An 18341-nucleotide genomic window follows, 5' to 3' on the forward strand; every position below is an offset into this window, starting at 1 on the left:
ACCTCCCTGCACAGCGGAAGTGACCCTGCCCCCCCCTTTTTGTTGAGGTAGTGCATGGCCACCGTGTTGTCCGTTAGAATCAGGACACTCTTTCCGCGCACAGACGGCAGAAAAGCCTTCAGGGCGGGGGCGCTGTTGAGCAGCCGACAAAATGGCTGCCTAGCCTTTCAGCTCCGTGTGCTGCCGCTTTGCATCTGCTTCCATCTGCGGTTTGCTACTCTACCCCGTCTCCAGATTTGGCTCCCACATAGCTGACACTTGGGGCCACCCGCATGTGAAATCTGGCCCCAAATCGGACCCTCTGACCCCGTGTTCGCGTTGAGCCGAGCTGGGCCTGCGCGCTGCCGGTTGACGCCACGGACGGCGCCGCGGACCCCCGCCCGTCGCCGCTGGCGGCCCGGCGGGTCGCCTCCCTGTCTGGCTTTCCATCTGGACCACCGCGCCCGCCTGCCGTGTGACTGGGGCCGAGGTCGGGGCGCGAGGGCCACCTGCGCTGCCTACGCAGATACGCGTGGGCTGATCCGGCGTGACGCCGCTGAAGACTCCGCTGAAGACGCCCTTGGCCTGATCCGGCTAACGGTGGCGAACTGAGACTGAGGTGAGGAGTTGGTGGGCCCTATGTGTGCGGCATCTTTCTACAAACCCCCTGGGACAATCTGTCTGCCGCCCTAAGAACCGCGCAATGTTCAGTTAGGATGAACTTCTTGCCCACTACCTCCGGCACTCGGTTCTAGGAACATTTGCTATCCTTGTCTGCCGGTGCCGTGGCCCGCCGCTACCCCACCAACAAGCGAGTGGCCCTCTCCGCCCTGTCAGTGCATTGCCTCGCTTCAGGGTACAAGATACCCACACGAGACTGACCCCCTGGAACACGCCGTGCTGCTCGCCACGATGTCCAACAGGTCCAGGAACACTGGTAAATCAGGGGCCATGGACAAGTTTGCTAAGGCCACCCCAAGACCCGATTCGGCCCATACATCATGCGACCAGATCGAAGTACCGCTCACTGCAGAGGCCCCCCCCACGGATCTGACGGTCGTTATGGAATCCATGGCCAGAAACTTCGCAGCTTTTCATGAGAAGCTAGATGACATTAATGCAAATGTGGCATCTCTAAGAACCAAACTGGACCAACAGGGGTCGAGAATCACCGAAACCGAAAACAGGATCAGCTCCAACGAGGACAATATAACCACACTGCAAAGCACAGTATCCACCCTTGTCACGGACATGAAACTTGTGCGAGCCAAATGCGATGACCTCGAATCTAGATCACGGAGGAATAACATACGCATTATTGGAGTCGAGAACCTCCTGAAAGACCTGCTGGGCAATCCGGAATTATCCCCCTTCTTCACCATCGAAAGGGCCCATAGGGCGCTAGCCCCACGTCCCAAACCAGGAGACTTCCCGAGGCCCATCATTGCAAAAATTCTGAGTTTTAGAGATCGGGATCAAATCCTCAGCCTCGCGCGGGATAAGGGTGAACTCAGATTGGACTCGCAGGTGATCCGAATCTTCTCTGACTTCTCGATCGCAGTACAACAGGAGCGTCGCCAATTTCTTGGGGTCAAGAACCTGCTCAGGGAGAGAAGCATTCCATACGCCATCCTATTCCCGGCCCGTCTAAAGTTCACATTTAACAACAAACTTTACTTCTTTACGGTGCCCTCAGAAGCGGTGAAATTCATAGAGGCACACATTCCCCCTCATCCGCCTGCCGAAGATGGTATGGAAAATGACTGAACTTAATCCGGAACTTGCTCTCCTTGATCGCCGCCTACTCGAGCGGTCTGAAGGCTTCATCATCCATGGACCGCCCCTATAACTACCCTGCTGTTATATTCCTACTTTTCATGCCCTCCGGTTCCTAAGCTCTCAGATACGCACTGCCTATCTTGCATGTTGTTGGACTACTCATCGTGATCATGCTGATTTCCTGTTTTCATCGAATGCAATGTTTCCCTATTTCACACCCAGGCCGACACGGCCACAGGTAGTGGCTGTGACATGCATTACTAAACCGCAAACACTGTTTAATTTCTCACGGATGCCTTAGTGTCCCAAGCGTGATAGCACACGGCAATAGCGCACCCCACTGCGATTGCAATGCTTCTTATATCTTTGTTTTTGGTTCGCCCCTGTTGGGCCCTTGCACAGGTTGGATCATGTTGGGGTCGGTCCGACTGTGCACTGTTGGGGATGGGTGGGATGTACACTGCTGATCATGGGTTGGTGGTGAGGGTGGGGGGGGGGAAACCGGGTGTTATCTACAAAAGGCATACGAGGTTGCATGGGGCGAGCACTAATGGGCCGCGATCGCGAGTTTTGCCTCAAGCCTTGGGGCGCACACTATTGTTGGATCCGAGACGTTCATTGAGAACACGTGTTACACATTGAGATACCTGGCACAGTTATGGCAACCGTCATAATGTCATGGAATGTCCGTGGGGTAAGCAATCATACTAAGGCGCGTAAAATCATGGCCTATGCCAACAGACATAACTGCAAGATACTGCTCCTGCAGGAGACACACTCCAATGGCCACATTCCCAGAACAATGGCCCCGGCATGGGGACCTACTAGATTTTTTACCTCCTACTCCACCCAATCCAGGGGGGTTCTGACCATGATCCATAAATCCATCAAGTTTACACTGCATAAAAATTACACTGACCCCGATGGACGCTATGTAATACTACACTGCACCTTGGCCAACAAAGAATATCTACTCGTCAATACCTATTGCCCCAATGTGGATTCTCCTGATTTTTTTGATAAAATCACCACTATACTGCTGGGATATGTGGGAACACTGATCATTTGGGGGGGGAGATTTAAATCTTATCCTTGATACGGCCCTAGATAGAACTGGAACTAACCCCCGTCCTTTGTCCAGCGCTGCACGCAGACTGCACTCTCACATTAAGACCCTCGACATTTGCGATGCCTGGAGGACGCTGCACCCTCATCTTAGAGATTACACTTACTATTCATCAGTGCACGAGAGCTCTTCTAGGATAGACCTGTTTCTTGTCTCAAAAGGTGTCATGGGAGGGGTGTTGGGATCCCAGATCCTACCCCGCACGCTTTCTGATCATGCTCCGATCACACTCACAGCCAGACTGGGAATACCCGTTCCGACGTTCAGCACCTGGCGTTTCAAATCCGACGCCCTGCGGGATGTGGTATTTAAGGCTGAAATACTTGATGATATTCTGTCTTTCTTCGAACATAATACTCTCCGGGACACCTCTGCTGCTGTGAGATGGGACGCCTTTAAGGTGTACATCAGGGGAATGTCCATCTCCCGGGAAGCTGGGGTGCTGAAATCAATCAGAACGGCACTGAGCCGGTCAGAAAGCAAACTGAAACAATTGGAACCGCAAGGCGCCTCTGGTGCCGACCCTGCCACTCTTGCCCAGATCTCCGATGAACTCCAAGCATTCAACAAACTCGCCGTCAGCGAGATACAATTCCTTGGCCGCCCTAAAGCGTCCAGGAAATATGGTGAGGGAGAGAGGCCCGGGAGAACGTTAGCGACACTAATCAAATGGGAATCTGGCCGAACGCAAATCACCTCTCTTAAAGATGAACAGGGCAATGTTCAGTGGGCTGACCAACAAATCCTAAACACATTCACCGAGTTCTACAGGTCTCTCTACTCTCAGCCTACTGAGCATACTGAACAACATATGCGGGAACTCCTCGACATGATCCCCACCACAGAGATCTCCTCCACCACCCGAGACGGACTAGACTCTCCAATCACACTTGACGAGATAGTGACAGCCATCTCTGACCTACCCAAAGGCAAAGCCCCGGGGCCCGACGGCCTGACCGCCGATTTCTATCAAGAACACTTCGCCATACTCGCCCCCAAGCTACTCGAGGTCTGGGATGAATCGCTCCGAGTCTCTATTCTTCCCCTCTCTATGCGCGAGGCAGTCATTACGGTGCTTCTCAAGCCTGACAAACCGGACGATGAATGTGGATCTTATAGACCCCTCTCCCTAATGAACCTTGACACAAAGATCTTTGCAAAAATTATAGCGAACCGATTTCTGCCCATATTTGGTCCATGAGGACCAGGCTGGCTTTGTACCTGGTAGGTCCACCTCCCACAACATCAGAAGACTGTTTAACGTAATGTCCCGCATTGATCAAGATGCACAAGCGGTGGCGGTCACACTGGACGCCCAAAAGGCCTTCGATATGGTCTCCTGGAGATACACTTGGCTGGTTCTTGAGACTATGGGCATTGGCCCAAACATGATTAGGTTCATAAAATTGCTATACACTTCTCCTGTGGCACGGGTTAGGACCAATACACTAACATCTGATCTTTTCACACTGTTCAGAGGTACCCGACAGGGATGCCCCTTCTCTCCAATACTGTTCGCTTTAGCAATTGAACCAATGGCAGACTATGTCCGTGCTCACCACGCCCGCAAGGGAATAAGACTGAAAGACAGCCCCGAAATTATATCCCTATATGCGGACGATGTTCTGTTATACATCAGAGACCCTGCAACACACCTCGACTCAATACTGAGAGACATTACCCGCTAGGCACTCACTCCGGCTTCACTATCAATTATTCCAAATCAGAGATCTTCCCGCTCACTAAATCCACCCAGCAACCTGCCTCTGAATACCCCCTCCGTTGGTCACCGAATGGTGTTAGATATCTGGGCGTACACATATCCTTAGCCAAATCCACCCTTCTCGCTGACAATTACTCTGCGGTAACACGCATAGTCGAAACTAAAGTCCTCAGGTGGCGTACCCTCCCGCTATCCATCGCTGGACGGCTCTCCCTCATTAAGATGATCCTGCTCCCCAAACTCCTCTACACATTTAGCAACGTCCCCGTGTGGCCTGGGAATAACTATTTTGCCAGGCTGCACACACTATTTGCACAGTTCCTCTGGCACGCGGGCACAGTACGCAAAAAGTGGATGGACATGACACTTCCATACAAACTAGGGGGACTCACGGCCCCGGATCTATCACTTTACTGGCACGCAGCTCAGGCCCAACATGCCACTCACTGGTATCCTGGTACGCCAACGCGTCCCCATGTCAAACTGGAGAGGCTGGCGACTACTGGCACCGATCTAATGTCCGCGATACTGCACCACCAATACATACCCGACTCTCCTATTGACCCTCTCTACACGACTCACTTAGCCTGGACTCGCCTGCTTTCCCAGACGCCTGAAGCCTCCCCGTACTACAAGTGGCTTCCCGTGTGGGCCTTTCCTGGCCTGGAACCCACTCACGATGTAGCGCTGGCCCGACACTGGGGGGAAGCTGGGATACCACGCACTGACTGACTTCTACCCCGAAGGCAGGTTTATTGACCCCCGATCTTGGAAACCGGGACACACCGGGACCGCTTTGGAAACCCTCCAATATTATAGATTGCGGGCCGCGTTTCGCTCCAGATGGCCCACATTCCCGGACGAGCCCCCAGACAACCCGGTCATCGCATACATTGCCAACTCAGGGGGCGCCCGTGGAGTGGTCTCCTCACTCTACAAGATATTTCAGGCTGCTTCCCCTACTCCCACTCTCAAGGCACGAGACGAATGGGCCAGCGACCTGGGCCTGGAAATATCAGATGGGGCCTGGGAGAGTATGTGCCTGCACACCCAACGAGTCTCCCTCAACTTCCGTTTTCGCGCCATGCAATACAAACTTCTAAATAGACTTTATTACACTCCGCATAGAACCTCTAGGTTCACTCACACTGCGGCGCACCACTGCCCCCGCTGCGGGGCGACGGGGGCCGATCACCTACACATGTTCTGGTCCTGTAACAAACTGCTTGGTTTTTGGGAGGGTATCCTAGAAACACTCTCTGCTATCATTGGAGCGGTTATTGATCCGGATCCTCTGGCCGTCCTGTTTGGCGCCTGGACGACCGATGACACTAGATGTTCAGCTAGATTTCTTAATATTGCTTGTATGGTTGCCAAGAAATGCGTTCTTCAGAATTGGAAAAATCCCTTCCCTCCGGCCCACCGGAAGTGGCTCCATATGCTTACCTGGTCACGCAACTGTGAGGAGGAATTCATATCCATGCTCCCTGCTACATCTCGCCCCCGAAACATTTGGACGGAATTCAACTCATACCTTAACAGTAGAAGTGCGAGCGCCTCTAGCTCTGGCTTGTCCCCCACCCCCTCTGTAACCACCCCTACTATGTGAACTCGTACTTGTATATATCTCTTGTGACCATTGCCTGATATTGCTGTGACTAATGTACTATGCTGAATGTATTGTATTGTTACATCTTCAACGTGTGCCCGAACTGGTGGCCTCGCTGCCTGCACCATGTAACCTTGTGCCGCCAAAAATAAAAGTTTAAAAAAAGAAAAGCCTTCAGGGCTAGCCTGACGGCCCTCAGCTCCAACAGATTGATATGGAGTCTGGACTCTGATGGAGACCAACGACCGCTGACTGTCAACTCGTTGGCATGAGCTCCCCATCCCGTGAAGGATGTGTCCGTCATGATCGTCACCTCCGGCCAGGGCAGCCAAAATCAGATTGCCCTCGACGGCCCACCACAGAAGGTCCCGGGCTACCGAGGGCGGCACCTGAACAGGGTCCGACAGCCTGCCGGAGGACTGAGACCACTGGAGCTTGAGTGCCCACTGCAAAGATCTCATCCGCAGACAAGCCTCTGGCAGCAGAAGAATGCAGGATGCCATGAGGCTGAGCAGTCTCAAGAATTCGGACGCTGGGAGATTCTGGGCAAGCTGAAACTTGTGCACCATCTGCTGAATGTGAAGAGCCCTCACCTGAGGAGGAAAACACTGCCCCAGGGACGTGTCGAGCACTGCTCCGATGTACTGGAGCCGCTGCGTTGGTGTCAAATGGGACTTCTTTAAATTGAGGGAGAAGCCCAGCCTGTGAAGGGAGTGGCAGGTGACGGACAGATGATCCAGGACTTGCTCGGGAGAGCTCCCCCTGATCAACCAATCGTCCAGGTAGGGGTAGACGTGAATCCCCCCTTTCCTTAGATGCGCTGCCACCACCACCATGAGCTTGGTGAAAACCCTCGGGGCGGAGGTCAATCCGAACGGCAGGACCTGAAAGTGCGAGTCGCCAACCGCGAACCTCAGGTACTTCTTGTGCTTGGGATGGATCGGCACATGGAAGTAAGCATCCTTGAGGTCGAGAGACACCAACCAGTCCTGAAGTTGAAGGGCCTGGAGGACTTGAGAAAGAATCGCCATCTTGAACTTTTCCTTCCTGAGGAGTTGGTTCAAACCGCGCAAGTCCATGATGGGTCTCAATCCCCCGTCTTTCTTCGAAATCAAAAAATAAGGGGAATACCATCCCTTGTTCCTCTCCGCTACAGGCACCAGTTCTATAGCGCCTTTCTCCAGCAGGGCTTGAATTTCCTGCGCAAGGAGCGGATCCGGACTCTTCAAAGAGAGGCTCCCTGGTGGATTGCCGTGAGGCCTCTCCCGAAAAGGAAGATCTCCAGAACCCACACATCCGAAGTAATGGCTTGCCACTCTACAAGATGCTGCGCTAGCCTTCCCCCAACCGGCGAACCATGGGACCTGGCCTCATGACTGAGTGGTAGCGGCTGCGGCGTTGCCTGAGGGCAAAGAGGCAACTGCCCGAGCGGCCTTGGCACCTCGAGTACCTTTGTTTCCACCTCTGGCACTCTTACGATGGCCTCTTTGACTGCTAGCTCCCCTCACTTTACTGATGGACGAGTAATAGCAAAAGGAACCTCCCCTCCATTGCTGTCCCCTAGGACGAAAAGGCGGAGGTTGGCGAACTGCAGCGCCCAACGACTTTGCTGCAGCTTTGGAGGTCTGCAACCTCTCAAGGCTCTCATCAGCCTTGCTGCCAAAAAGGTATTCACCGTCAAAGGGCATGTTGAGGAGCCGGGACTGCACATCAGGAGCGAACCCAGACTTCCGCAACCACGCAAACCTGCGCATTACGGTGCTCGCCGCCATGGACCGGCTGACACAATCCGCCAAGTCCAAACCCGACTGAACGGCCTCACACATGGCATCCTTGCCATCCTGAACCATAGCAAGGAAACCATCCCGTTCGTCCCCTTCGGGAATATGATCAGCCGCTAATGCAACACAGTTCCACAGAGTGTGTGTGAAACGAGACAAGGCACATATGGAGTTGGCCGCCTGAAGCGCCATACCCCCCGAAGAAAACACTTTCTTCGCCCAGCCGTCAAAACGTTTGTCGTCCCTATCCGGAGGGATGGTAGGATACGACGCCTGCTTTGCCGGGGCCGTAGCCGCCTGCACCACCAAACTCTCCGGGATGGGGTGCCTAGACAAGTAGCAGGGGTCGCTACTGGCTGGACAGTATTTTCGCGACAAAGACTTGCCCACTGCCGGGAGACTCTCCGGAGCAGTCCAAGCCGCCGCCACCCTTCTCTGCAGAGCCATACGAAAAGGCAAAACTGGGTCAGTGGGTGGACCGAGATCAAGGATGTCCGTGAGATCATCCTGAACGAACTCCCCTGGGGGAGCTGACCAATCCAAGTACTCGGTACCCGAGACATAAGGCGCTGATATGAAGAATCGGCATGAGTGCCAGGCTCCGGCCGACAAAACTCCACCTCCGGAGAGGTGTCCAGTCCACTGGCATCATGCAGTGACTGCCTCAGGTCAACAAACTGGCTATGGCCCGAGATAAGCTCATCTGGAACCGTAACCGGAACCAGGCCGCCATCAGAGCCTTCATCACCCTCTGAAATTCCTCAGTTGTTGGGTTTGGGAAGATTAGGTGTTCTTGCACGTCAATTGTTAATGGAACGGCTTTAATCGTGCTATTCTTGCCAGGGATAGTTTCTAACTCCTACCTTGTCCTAATTAGCTCTCCCTCTCATATCACACACACTAGCGGTCCTTACTCCCTTCAGAAAATTACATTTCATCTCCATTCTTCAGGACAAGCGCCCCTGCGTAGAAGCAGGATGGAGAGCTCACCAACAAATAACAACAGGTAATGAACCCTGAAGAGTTAGAGAGCTAATTCCTGAATTGGTGCATTAGACTAGCATATTGAGGATTGCTGAATGTTTCTTCTTAGATAACCAGACTACACAGATTAACAACGCACACTAAGAATAGTACAACCAGATTTTCCAGAGAAGTGCGCCCGCAGAGTTTATGAGGTAAGCGTTACAGTCGGCACCCGCATCCTGGGCGAACTAATCACTTGTTTGTGGACACACAGGTACGAGCTCCCTGCCTGGATTATTACGTGTGACCTGGGGCAGACCGCCCCCGCCACGATAGCTATCCGTGTCCTCAGTCCCCCCCTCTTGCCTCCCCCCTTCCACAGAGGACCGAATTATTTAGCACGGTCCGCCTTTCCATTTTTTCGTAGCTTCAGCATTGTTTTCATACTTTGCCCTGCTTCTGTTTCAGGGTCCCGCAGCCACATCAAGCTACGGCATATTCAGAGTCTCAGACCCTACAAGCCTGAGTGCCCCATAAACATGAGGGCCAACTATTGACCGCCACTCGCAGGTATCCGCTCCAGGGACATCCTAATTCCTGCACAGCAAAGCTCCTCCGACGGCTCCAAGACTGCGTCTACAGGTATTCTGACGCCATTTTTTTGGAACTAAGTCGGGTCCCTCACTACATATCGCAACTAGAGAGAACCAACATCTAACGAGAGAGCAGGTCCAGATGCAGCATGTAGCCATGTCTCAGTAATAGCTAGGAAATCCAGGTCTTGCTTGGTGATGCAGTCTGCAATGTCTAATGCATGAGCTGGGAGGGACCTAGCGTTGATAAGAATGCCTTTAATGCAGGGGGCGTGTATGATCTTCGGCGCGGTGGTGCTTTCCTGAAGTGTGATGTCCTGTGTGGAAGGTATAATAACAGAGAGGTGTGCTGGTTTGGCGGTGGCGGTGCAGGTATTGGTAATAGTAGTGGACCTGTGTGCTGGTGGGGGAGAAAGGAATCTAGTGCCGTGCCTGGCATTCCTGTGCTTTAGTGTGCAGGGTTGATTAGATGTGGGTTTGGTGGTGAAGGGTTCAAGCCAGAGAGCAGGTGCGTGTAGGTATGGGTTGTAAGGTAGTGTGGTTGAGGTGGGAGTGAATTTGCCTGTGGGATATAGGCATGCAGGCAGGCAGGTAGATGGTGAGATGCAGTATGCTAGAGGGAGCGTAGTATTCATGCTAAGTGATGTGCACATCAATCTCTTCATATTGTTCATACATTGGTTAGGGTGTCTAAATGTATTTAAGGTGAAGCCGAGTACTAGTGGCAGGCAGTGTAGTATGGGGATCAAATGCATACTGTAATGGTGTGTAGCGTAGGACACCTAACTTGGAGGCAATTCGGGTCAGATATGGAGAGGTGCTCATGTGCACTGCGAGCGCGTAGGTTGCAGTGTCGTTAATAACAGAGTTCAAAATCGAGATGCAGTAGTATAGGCTACGTGCTAATTCTATTCAATCCACTGATATGAGTGGTTGTTGGTGATGTGTGGGATGGTGGTCTGCGAATACAGGTAATACTGGTTCAAGGAGCATCTGGAATACACTGAAATGGCATGTAAGGGCACTGTACAAGCGGTTATGCGCCCCATTTAAGATCTGTGCGGGAGCAATCTAATTTGCGCTCGTGTACTAGGTATGTGGGGCACCCTTGGATTGGGGAGCAGACAGTGCATGCGCAACAAGCAATTAGATACAATAGGTTAGCTAAATAACTCGCAGTGTGGTCGCAGCGGCAGACAATATGGTTCACAATATAGTCAGCGCGGTGGATAAAAACCAAATCTCTAGCTGTGTATGACCCAACATAAATCAAGGTATGAATACAGCGGTGGTTAGAGACAATTTAGAAGCGGTGTACAATCCAACATATGATACAATATGATTATAAAGACAGGCAGATCACAGCATAACCCTAGTGAGCAGTCATATCCATGTAGGCGGTGCATTTTCTGATGATAGGTAAGGTCAGCGTAAGTGTACAAATACTTTATCACGGTTGCGGTGTGCACAACTGATCACAGTGGGTATAATAAAAGGTCGATTTTATAGTGATCCGTGTGGCTGGGGAGCATGGTTACCATTCAAGTTATGCTTGATGCGGCTGCAGGGCTTCTGTGTAGCTGTGTTACCAACAGCGTGCACAACGACGGTTGTCGATAGAGGGTGAATTGTCAGCGGGTAGTGATTCAACGCTGCGAGCAGAGCGGAGCAGTGAGGTGGGTAGTGGGTAACAGTAGAGAGCCAGGATAGTGGGCTTATACCAAATTGGTTGTGGGGGGAGATGCCTGGGATAGTGAGTGAGGGGTATTGACCATTTGGGGGGTAAGGGGGATTGAAAGAAAGTTACCTCAGGTGGTTCAGCGTCCCTGAATCCCGTCTCTTCCGTCTTCGGACAGGCTCGGGACACTCGCCTTAGTTAGGTGCCTTTGTTCGATGGCCGGCGTTCGCCTGCCGGTGAGTGGTGATTGGCTGTAAATACACAGCTGTGGCCAATCCTACAGCAGGCTGCTGCACTCATGAAAACAAACGAGAGCAATGGAGATCAATAGCACTCGGCGGCCATCTTTGAACTGTAAGACCTTGTGTGCCTACTCTCAGGCCGGGGCATGGAAGGTGAGAGGGTCGTCGTTCCGATGCGGTTTCTTTCATGCAAGCAGAGCGTGGTTCAATAGGATGATGTAGCGGATGCTACGGTGGTGCGGCACGGACCGCAGCACTTAGTGAGAATTACCAGCTCAGCATGCTGATAAATTGCAGAAGCCCACTGGCTTACCTTCTGCAGGGTCGGGGTCCGGTTTGGGTAGAGGCACACTGCTCCTCCAGTGTGAAGGGATCGCCTCCTCCCAGGAAGGCACAGTAGGAGCATGGCTTGCCGTGGGTTTTTATTTTGGAATATTTTTAGCATTTCTGACCTAAATGCTTCCCATTCGGCAGGTGTGGAGTTTTTCGTGGGGCAAGATATCCTCTCAGGGCAGGTGACGGACAAAGAAATCAAAGAAGGCGACCAATGGTGCTTCTTTTTTTACTTCCTCATTGATGATGGGGAGTGGTGGGAGCCACTCCTCAAGCTTGATCTCTTAACCTTCTTCCTCCGATGAGAGTCGCCTCTCGGCTTGTCGCACAAAGATTTTTTCGACGAGGTAGATGGATTTTTGGTGTTTCTACCTACCGCCAATTTCCCTTTCGCTCCTTCAAAGCCTTTCCGGTCATTGACTGGCACTTGGAGCAGGCCGAGGTCTTACGCTCCACCCTGAGACACCACAGGCATGTCGGTTAATGACATTTTCGAATCACAATCTCGACACATCTTGAACCCGGTCTTTGGGGTAGTCGGTGTCAATGAAGAAGACATATCGCGAAGTACAAAGGAATCGCGCCATAGTTTCTCAAAGCGATAGCTTACGCGGCAAAACGGAGCTGAAGCCAACGGGCACAGTGTGTGCTATATATGCCTTCGATGACATCATCCTCGAGACAGAGGCCCTCGAGGGACAGCGAGTCGACTGCATTTCTATTCCGAAGCAGCAAAGCTGGATATTAACTATCAAAGATGAGGAATACTTGGGAGGACACAATCCATTCGAAAGTAGGCTTACAGCATACATTAGGCAAAATTATGAGACATGTTTGGAAACATTGTGCTGTGCTGTACTGTCCAAATCCAATAGATGGTGTGTTCTAAATAAAATAAATAATTGAATTACTATGTATATGTTTTTACAGCACAGATTAAATTATCTGTTTGCATTGCTATTCAGCTTGAAGTGACTTTACCATAAAAATTACCAAATTCAAACTGCAAATCTTACCTTACCAGCAGAAAAGCATTATTAATGAGACTGGCTCGACCATTGCTACTTATGGCTGTATGATTATTTTTCAAGAGGTTTATTAAAGCATCCCAGCCATCACCTTCATAATGCACAATGTAATAACCATTCATTCCAACGTTGAACTTTATCCACTCCGGCGTGTCCGGAAGTATGAGGACATCTAGATAAATCAGAGGAACATGTGTGTTAGATGCTGTTACCCTTATTTGAAATACCTACTGAATGCTATCATGCTTACCCTCTTCAGAGACCAACTCACAGCAAGTGCAAGTTATTGGAAAAGAGAAAGACAAACTTCACAGGTCCAAGTGAATTGAAGCCACACACCAGTACAGTTCCAGTTTTGATGCCCTAGGCTATGAAAGTACATAAAGGACTGTACAATGAGAGTAAGTAATGTGCTGAGAGCCTGCCTGCAGCCCCTGGCATGTTTGCTGTTCTACAATTTTCAGAGGTGTACATGACCTATTAACATAAAAGGGCTGGCGTTTTGGACTCTGAGGGAACTCGGTGTCATAAAACAAACTATGACAGAAAAAGCTATATGGTGGAACCTATGGGCTGGCAGGATACATTGAGGGGTAGAGTGAATGCTAATTGCCCGCACATCACTGCAGTATAAACATTGAGTGCTAACAAGTGATATCCCAACCACATGCCCTTATGATGAGCTATACTATGTCTACTGTTCTGGTCTTCTGCCCCTTCTTTTGCGCTCTCAAGTTGCCATTTGTGGCTAGATGCAAACTACAAAAAAACAAAATAACTAAGAAAAAGAGTTGGATTACTTACTGGTAGTGTGCATCACATGGTGTTCTTTTATTCCGTATCATAGCTCTTAATATAGAGTACATGTTCGGGAAGCGTCAGTCCTGCATGTCCATTCACTATAAAAACACAAGTTGGCCCCTCCCTTTGACCTGGGTTTAACTTTAAAGCAGAACGTCACTCCTAACCACCAGTTAAATTAGGTCAAACGGTGCAACATCAGTGGAAACCATGTGTTAGGGGAGGTTGCCTAAAGTCTACCTGTGGTAAGACTTTGAAAGTTATCTCTTGGTATATAGAGTCGCCAACCTCTAGAATACGTCTGTACTACTAAAGGTTTGGGTAGTATGGCAGAGCAGCCAGGCTTATCTTAGGAGGGAGATGTGAGCTGTAAGTAAAGGGCTTGTGTTGTTCAAAAATGTTTCAGGGAACTTGGGAAAGGCTCCATATGGGCGCACACGTGTTAGGCCTGGGCGAACGGTTTGGGGGAAAACCCAAACACCGGAATCAGCACTCCAGCAGCAAAGGAGCAACACAATGACTCAAGGCATGTACTCCCACGAGTCCGACAGTACCTGTGGAGTTATGAAAAAGATACAGCTGAATTCTTTCAGAGTGCAGCAGCGGTGGACCAGGTCTCCTGTACCTTGGTCGTGGTGAAAAATAAAGAAGGGACTCTTGCAGGGATGTTGCAGCAGCAGTCGAGAGAAAGGACTCTCAGCAAAGGATTCTTCATGCTTTAACATTGGTCTGCAGTTTTGGTGCCTTATCACATAATCCAATGGTGAATGGTTATTATCTGACTGAGTTACCTTGTTTGCTCAGTCCTGGACTCTGGTGAGGGGACTTTGAGGAGGGGTATGATGCCTCTGGAGGTCTGGAAAGTTCCGGGAGAGGATGTTCATGGGAGGACGATGTACTGCAGACTGGTTGCAGGTCCCAGGGTATTGGCGATTTTCAGCCCAGGAAGGTCGCAGCACGCCGTGGGATGGCTCAAATCGCAGGTCGTCTTAGGACTGATTAGGCCATCCATCCAAGGGAGGAAGTCGTCCTCTACGGAGCTTCCCTGTCGATTCGAAAAACGGGGTCAGGACAGCAATAGTCACTCCAGCGGGCTTCACCGTTGCTGGAAGGTGGCTGCAGACATCTCTGGTCATCTTCTTCAGTTCTTCTGTTGCAGTGGTCGACTTGTCTTTTGCCTCAGGATCCTCACCTTTTATCCAGGAGCCCAGCCAATCAACAGTCATGCATCATTCAACTTTGGGTGGTGGCTGTCCTTTCAAGACAGCCAGCCTCCCAGTTGGAACTGGATGGAGGCATGTATGCCAGAAGACAAAGGGCTGCAGAGTTTCAGACTCCTCCGTCGTGTCCTGTCTTCGCAGACACTTTGCAACCTTGACAGGCTTCCCACAGGATTCCTGCCGAGGAAAAGTCAAACCAGGTCCTCCCCCAGCCAGGCTGGTAGGAGGAGGACTAGGAAAGGACAAGCACAAATGAAATGGCGGAAAAAGAGGAGGGCCCTCATTTTGGGTCAATGGTGACCCTTCTCTGCACTACCGCCAGGTTAGGAAATAAGCGCAGAAGTCGGTAGGACACATCCATTGTCTAACCTTGAGAACAGTATTTCTTAAGGAAAATAAAATAACATAAGGAGGAGAGCCTTTGGGTTCCCAGCAACACTGCACAAAAGGTGCTTTATGCTGCAAAGGTGAAACACAGATGCCTTAACAAGTATGGTGGAAAGCAAGACTCCATAAAATAAAGGAAAAACTAAAATTAACAAGGGTTCTATGGTCAGAGCAAATAAAATGAATGAGGGGAAAAAGGCTCCCCTCATTCAGGAGAACAAGAAAAAGGTCCAAGAGTCCAGCAAAAGGTGTTGGGGGTCTCACAGGCAGAGGGGAGCGCCAAGTTGCCTTCTGGCTTATGCTGCGCTCTACACATTTTATTAAGATAATTGGATTTGGCATACAAATGAAAAATCTCTCTAACACCATAGATCACGAAGGGGTGGATTGGAGGGATGGTAAGTAGTGACTGGTAAGAGTCGAACTGCATGTTCGCCATTGTGCGCGAATCTTTGCTGATACAAGCCGATTACGGCTATAATATACATTAGAGGGAAACCTGCCGGGAACTACTGCTTCCATGAAGCGGATGATTTGTGTTCACAGCTAAAATAACATACAGCAGCGAACCATAAAGACAAATAATAACTGGCACTTTTGCGGACCGTCATAACTAATTGCATACATAGGTGTACCATTTTCTGAAATGCTCTAAAAAAACTTAGGTCTAGATCAGCAACTGTTATATAATGTGTTAAATAGGTTCTTACTATACGCCCTGAGGATGACCTTTTGAAGGGTTGAAACACGTGCCGGCGTAATGCAATTGTTATTCATACCCATAAAAATGGTATGAGGCATGATGTATGTGCTATATATATCCATACCAACTGTATGAATAAGAATACAGAAGTGTAATTGATTCAGGCTTACTGGTTTGAACATTATTAATCTGTATGAGGTACAATACAGAAGTTTAAATAACTACTCTGATCCCAGAATGTTTTCTTACCACGTGTTTGAATTGTTGAGAAACTAATTATTATTTGAATGGTCAAATGTATAGATATGATTGGATGGTAGTGCGCAGTCTGTGAGGTCAGTACTTTTCCTCATAGGCTTACTACATAGGCGGTAGTGGAAAATCGCCTAACTCACCAAACGGCTGCAGCAAGCTTATAATATATACATACTTCAGACTCTTTTTTCCTTGTGAAGTTCGCATACCCACGTTGGGCGCTCTTTGTCTCCACAAATTCACATAGTCTTCATGTAATGATGATTACCAGTAAGTGATGAACTTGTTATCATCACAAACCCCTTACTTATCACAGTCCAACCGTCAACAAGGGGGTGCTTGAGAGCCGGCTCCAAGATGGCGGCCTAAGCTCAGCAAGGGTTGAGTAAGCTGCAGCAATAATAAACTTTGGTTTGTTGACCTTTCCCAAAATTAACCTTGGGGAGTACCTGGAGGATGGGTCAAGACCCCCCCGCGTATCAAATACAGCTTCCCTGAGGCCTGATGAGGTGTGGCTTAATGACAGGAGCTGCGCCACCCTCTTGTGTTGCCCAGTAGCCAGGAGCGGCAGAGGTAAACCCAACAAAAAAGCAGGGGAGCACTGAAAAAACCTGAGCCGAGGCGCTTGAGCACTTGGGGCGAGCCATGCTGTGAATCCTGAGGGCCCGCCAGTGAAAGTCTGGAAGGACACTAAGGTGCCACCCACACCGGCAAGATGCTCAGTGAGCCACGATGGAAGGCTGGCAACCATGCAGGATTTTGTTTGTGCTGGCCAGCCTTCGGGCGCCGCCAGGGTCGGCGTGAGGCTGCACGAGCAGCACTGATTGCAGAGACAGATGAAAGGACTCTCCGGAGCCGTGTCACCAGACAGTGGCTTTCTACATGCTTTGTACGCTGTTCCCTGGCTTCAACTTCGGGAGGCTGCGAGCTGTTGGTGGAGACACCTGAATCCGACCACTGGGCCTGCATGGCTAGGGATAGCCCGCAACCTGAGGCATTGTCAAGGTGGGTTCGCGGTGCTGCAGGGGCCCCCACCGTGCTCAAAAGGGCCCCCATGAAAAATCCCCACATTGTCTCTTACACTACTTATTCCACATCCTGAAGACAGTCATGGAGATATTTAAGTGGTAAGAGTTCTATTTTGTAATCATTGGCTATCTGGTAAGAGTTGGCCAGTCAAGACAGCCCCTTACATCATTAAACCAGGCCTGCAATGACACTAAACCCACATGGCAAAGGGCAATAAGAAGCAAGCCCAACTGAACTTTACAGGATGGCTTTAATTACAAACAAAGGACCCTGCACCCAGTCGCCGGATGCGCTAATTGCTGACCCATGTGAATCTTCTTTTGAACTCTCCATTATATTATTACAAAGAAAGCAGGCTTTGAATCTGTTAATTGTAAACTTCAAAACCTGGTCTTCAAAGTAGACATGATGCAGCAAAGGACAAAAGAAAGCAGAACATTGCTGGGTTTCCTGGAAGATAATAGTTCGGAAATTATCCAACATATTCATAAATTGCTAATTGAAATGTGATATACAGAAGAAATAATATAAGTGTGGTCAACATTCCGAAATCTATCCCTGCAAACAACAGGAAAACCTTCATGAAGTCATTTATTAAAGAGATATTGCAAAACCCTCCATTATGCTCACAATTCTTGGTAGAAAGAGTACACTGAATGGCAGGTCCGAATCAAAATCTGCGTCATATAAATGCCTGTCTTCTTAACTACAGGGACAGATATAGGACCTTAGACACGCCTGAGAGCTGGGAGACTTGAGATACAAAGAAGCCAGGATCTCCTTTTATCCATATTTTACATCTGGCACCCAAAAAACTTGGTTATCCTTATTCACAGTCAAAATTAAGCTCAGAGAGAAAGGGTATGCAATGCTCTTTCCTTCAAAACGAAAGATAATACAGTACAGACCTGGGCCCACAAGCTGATGCAAAAGAAAATACAATTATCACAATTCTGTTCTACCAAAGCCCCAAAAGCCCCAACATACAAAACTCCATTACTCAGAAAATCCCTCCCCCTCGTTCCACACCTACAAACACCCCTAGGGAGGGTTCCCATGGATAAAACACTCTCCAGTGCCCAGCTGTCTTCAACCAAAAGTACACAAAA

The 18341-nt window shown here is 50.0% G+C and overlaps 1 protein-coding gene across 8 annotated transcripts in view; it reads right to left on the reverse strand.

The window, feature by feature from the left end:
* Positions 1 to 18341, reverse strand: part of ERAP1 (endoplasmic reticulum aminopeptidase 1) — a 1074730-nt gene that overhangs the window by 430339 nt on the left and 626050 nt on the right. For all 8 annotated transcript variants that reach the window (XM_069627669.1, XM_069627672.1, XM_069627670.1 and 5 more), the window contains one exon: positions 12826 to 13009. In XM_069627669.1, the coding sequence (XP_069483770.1) occupies positions 12826 to 13009 (184 nt within the window). The remainder of the gene's footprint in view (positions 1 to 12825; positions 13010 to 18341) is intronic.

This window comes from Ambystoma mexicanum, chromosome 6p (assembly GCF_040938575.1).
Source record: "Ambystoma mexicanum isolate Mex_15411 chromosome 6p, UKY_AmexF1_1, whole genome shotgun sequence".
Lineage (NCBI taxonomy): Eukaryota > Metazoa > Chordata > Amphibia > Caudata > Ambystomatidae > Ambystoma > Ambystoma mexicanum.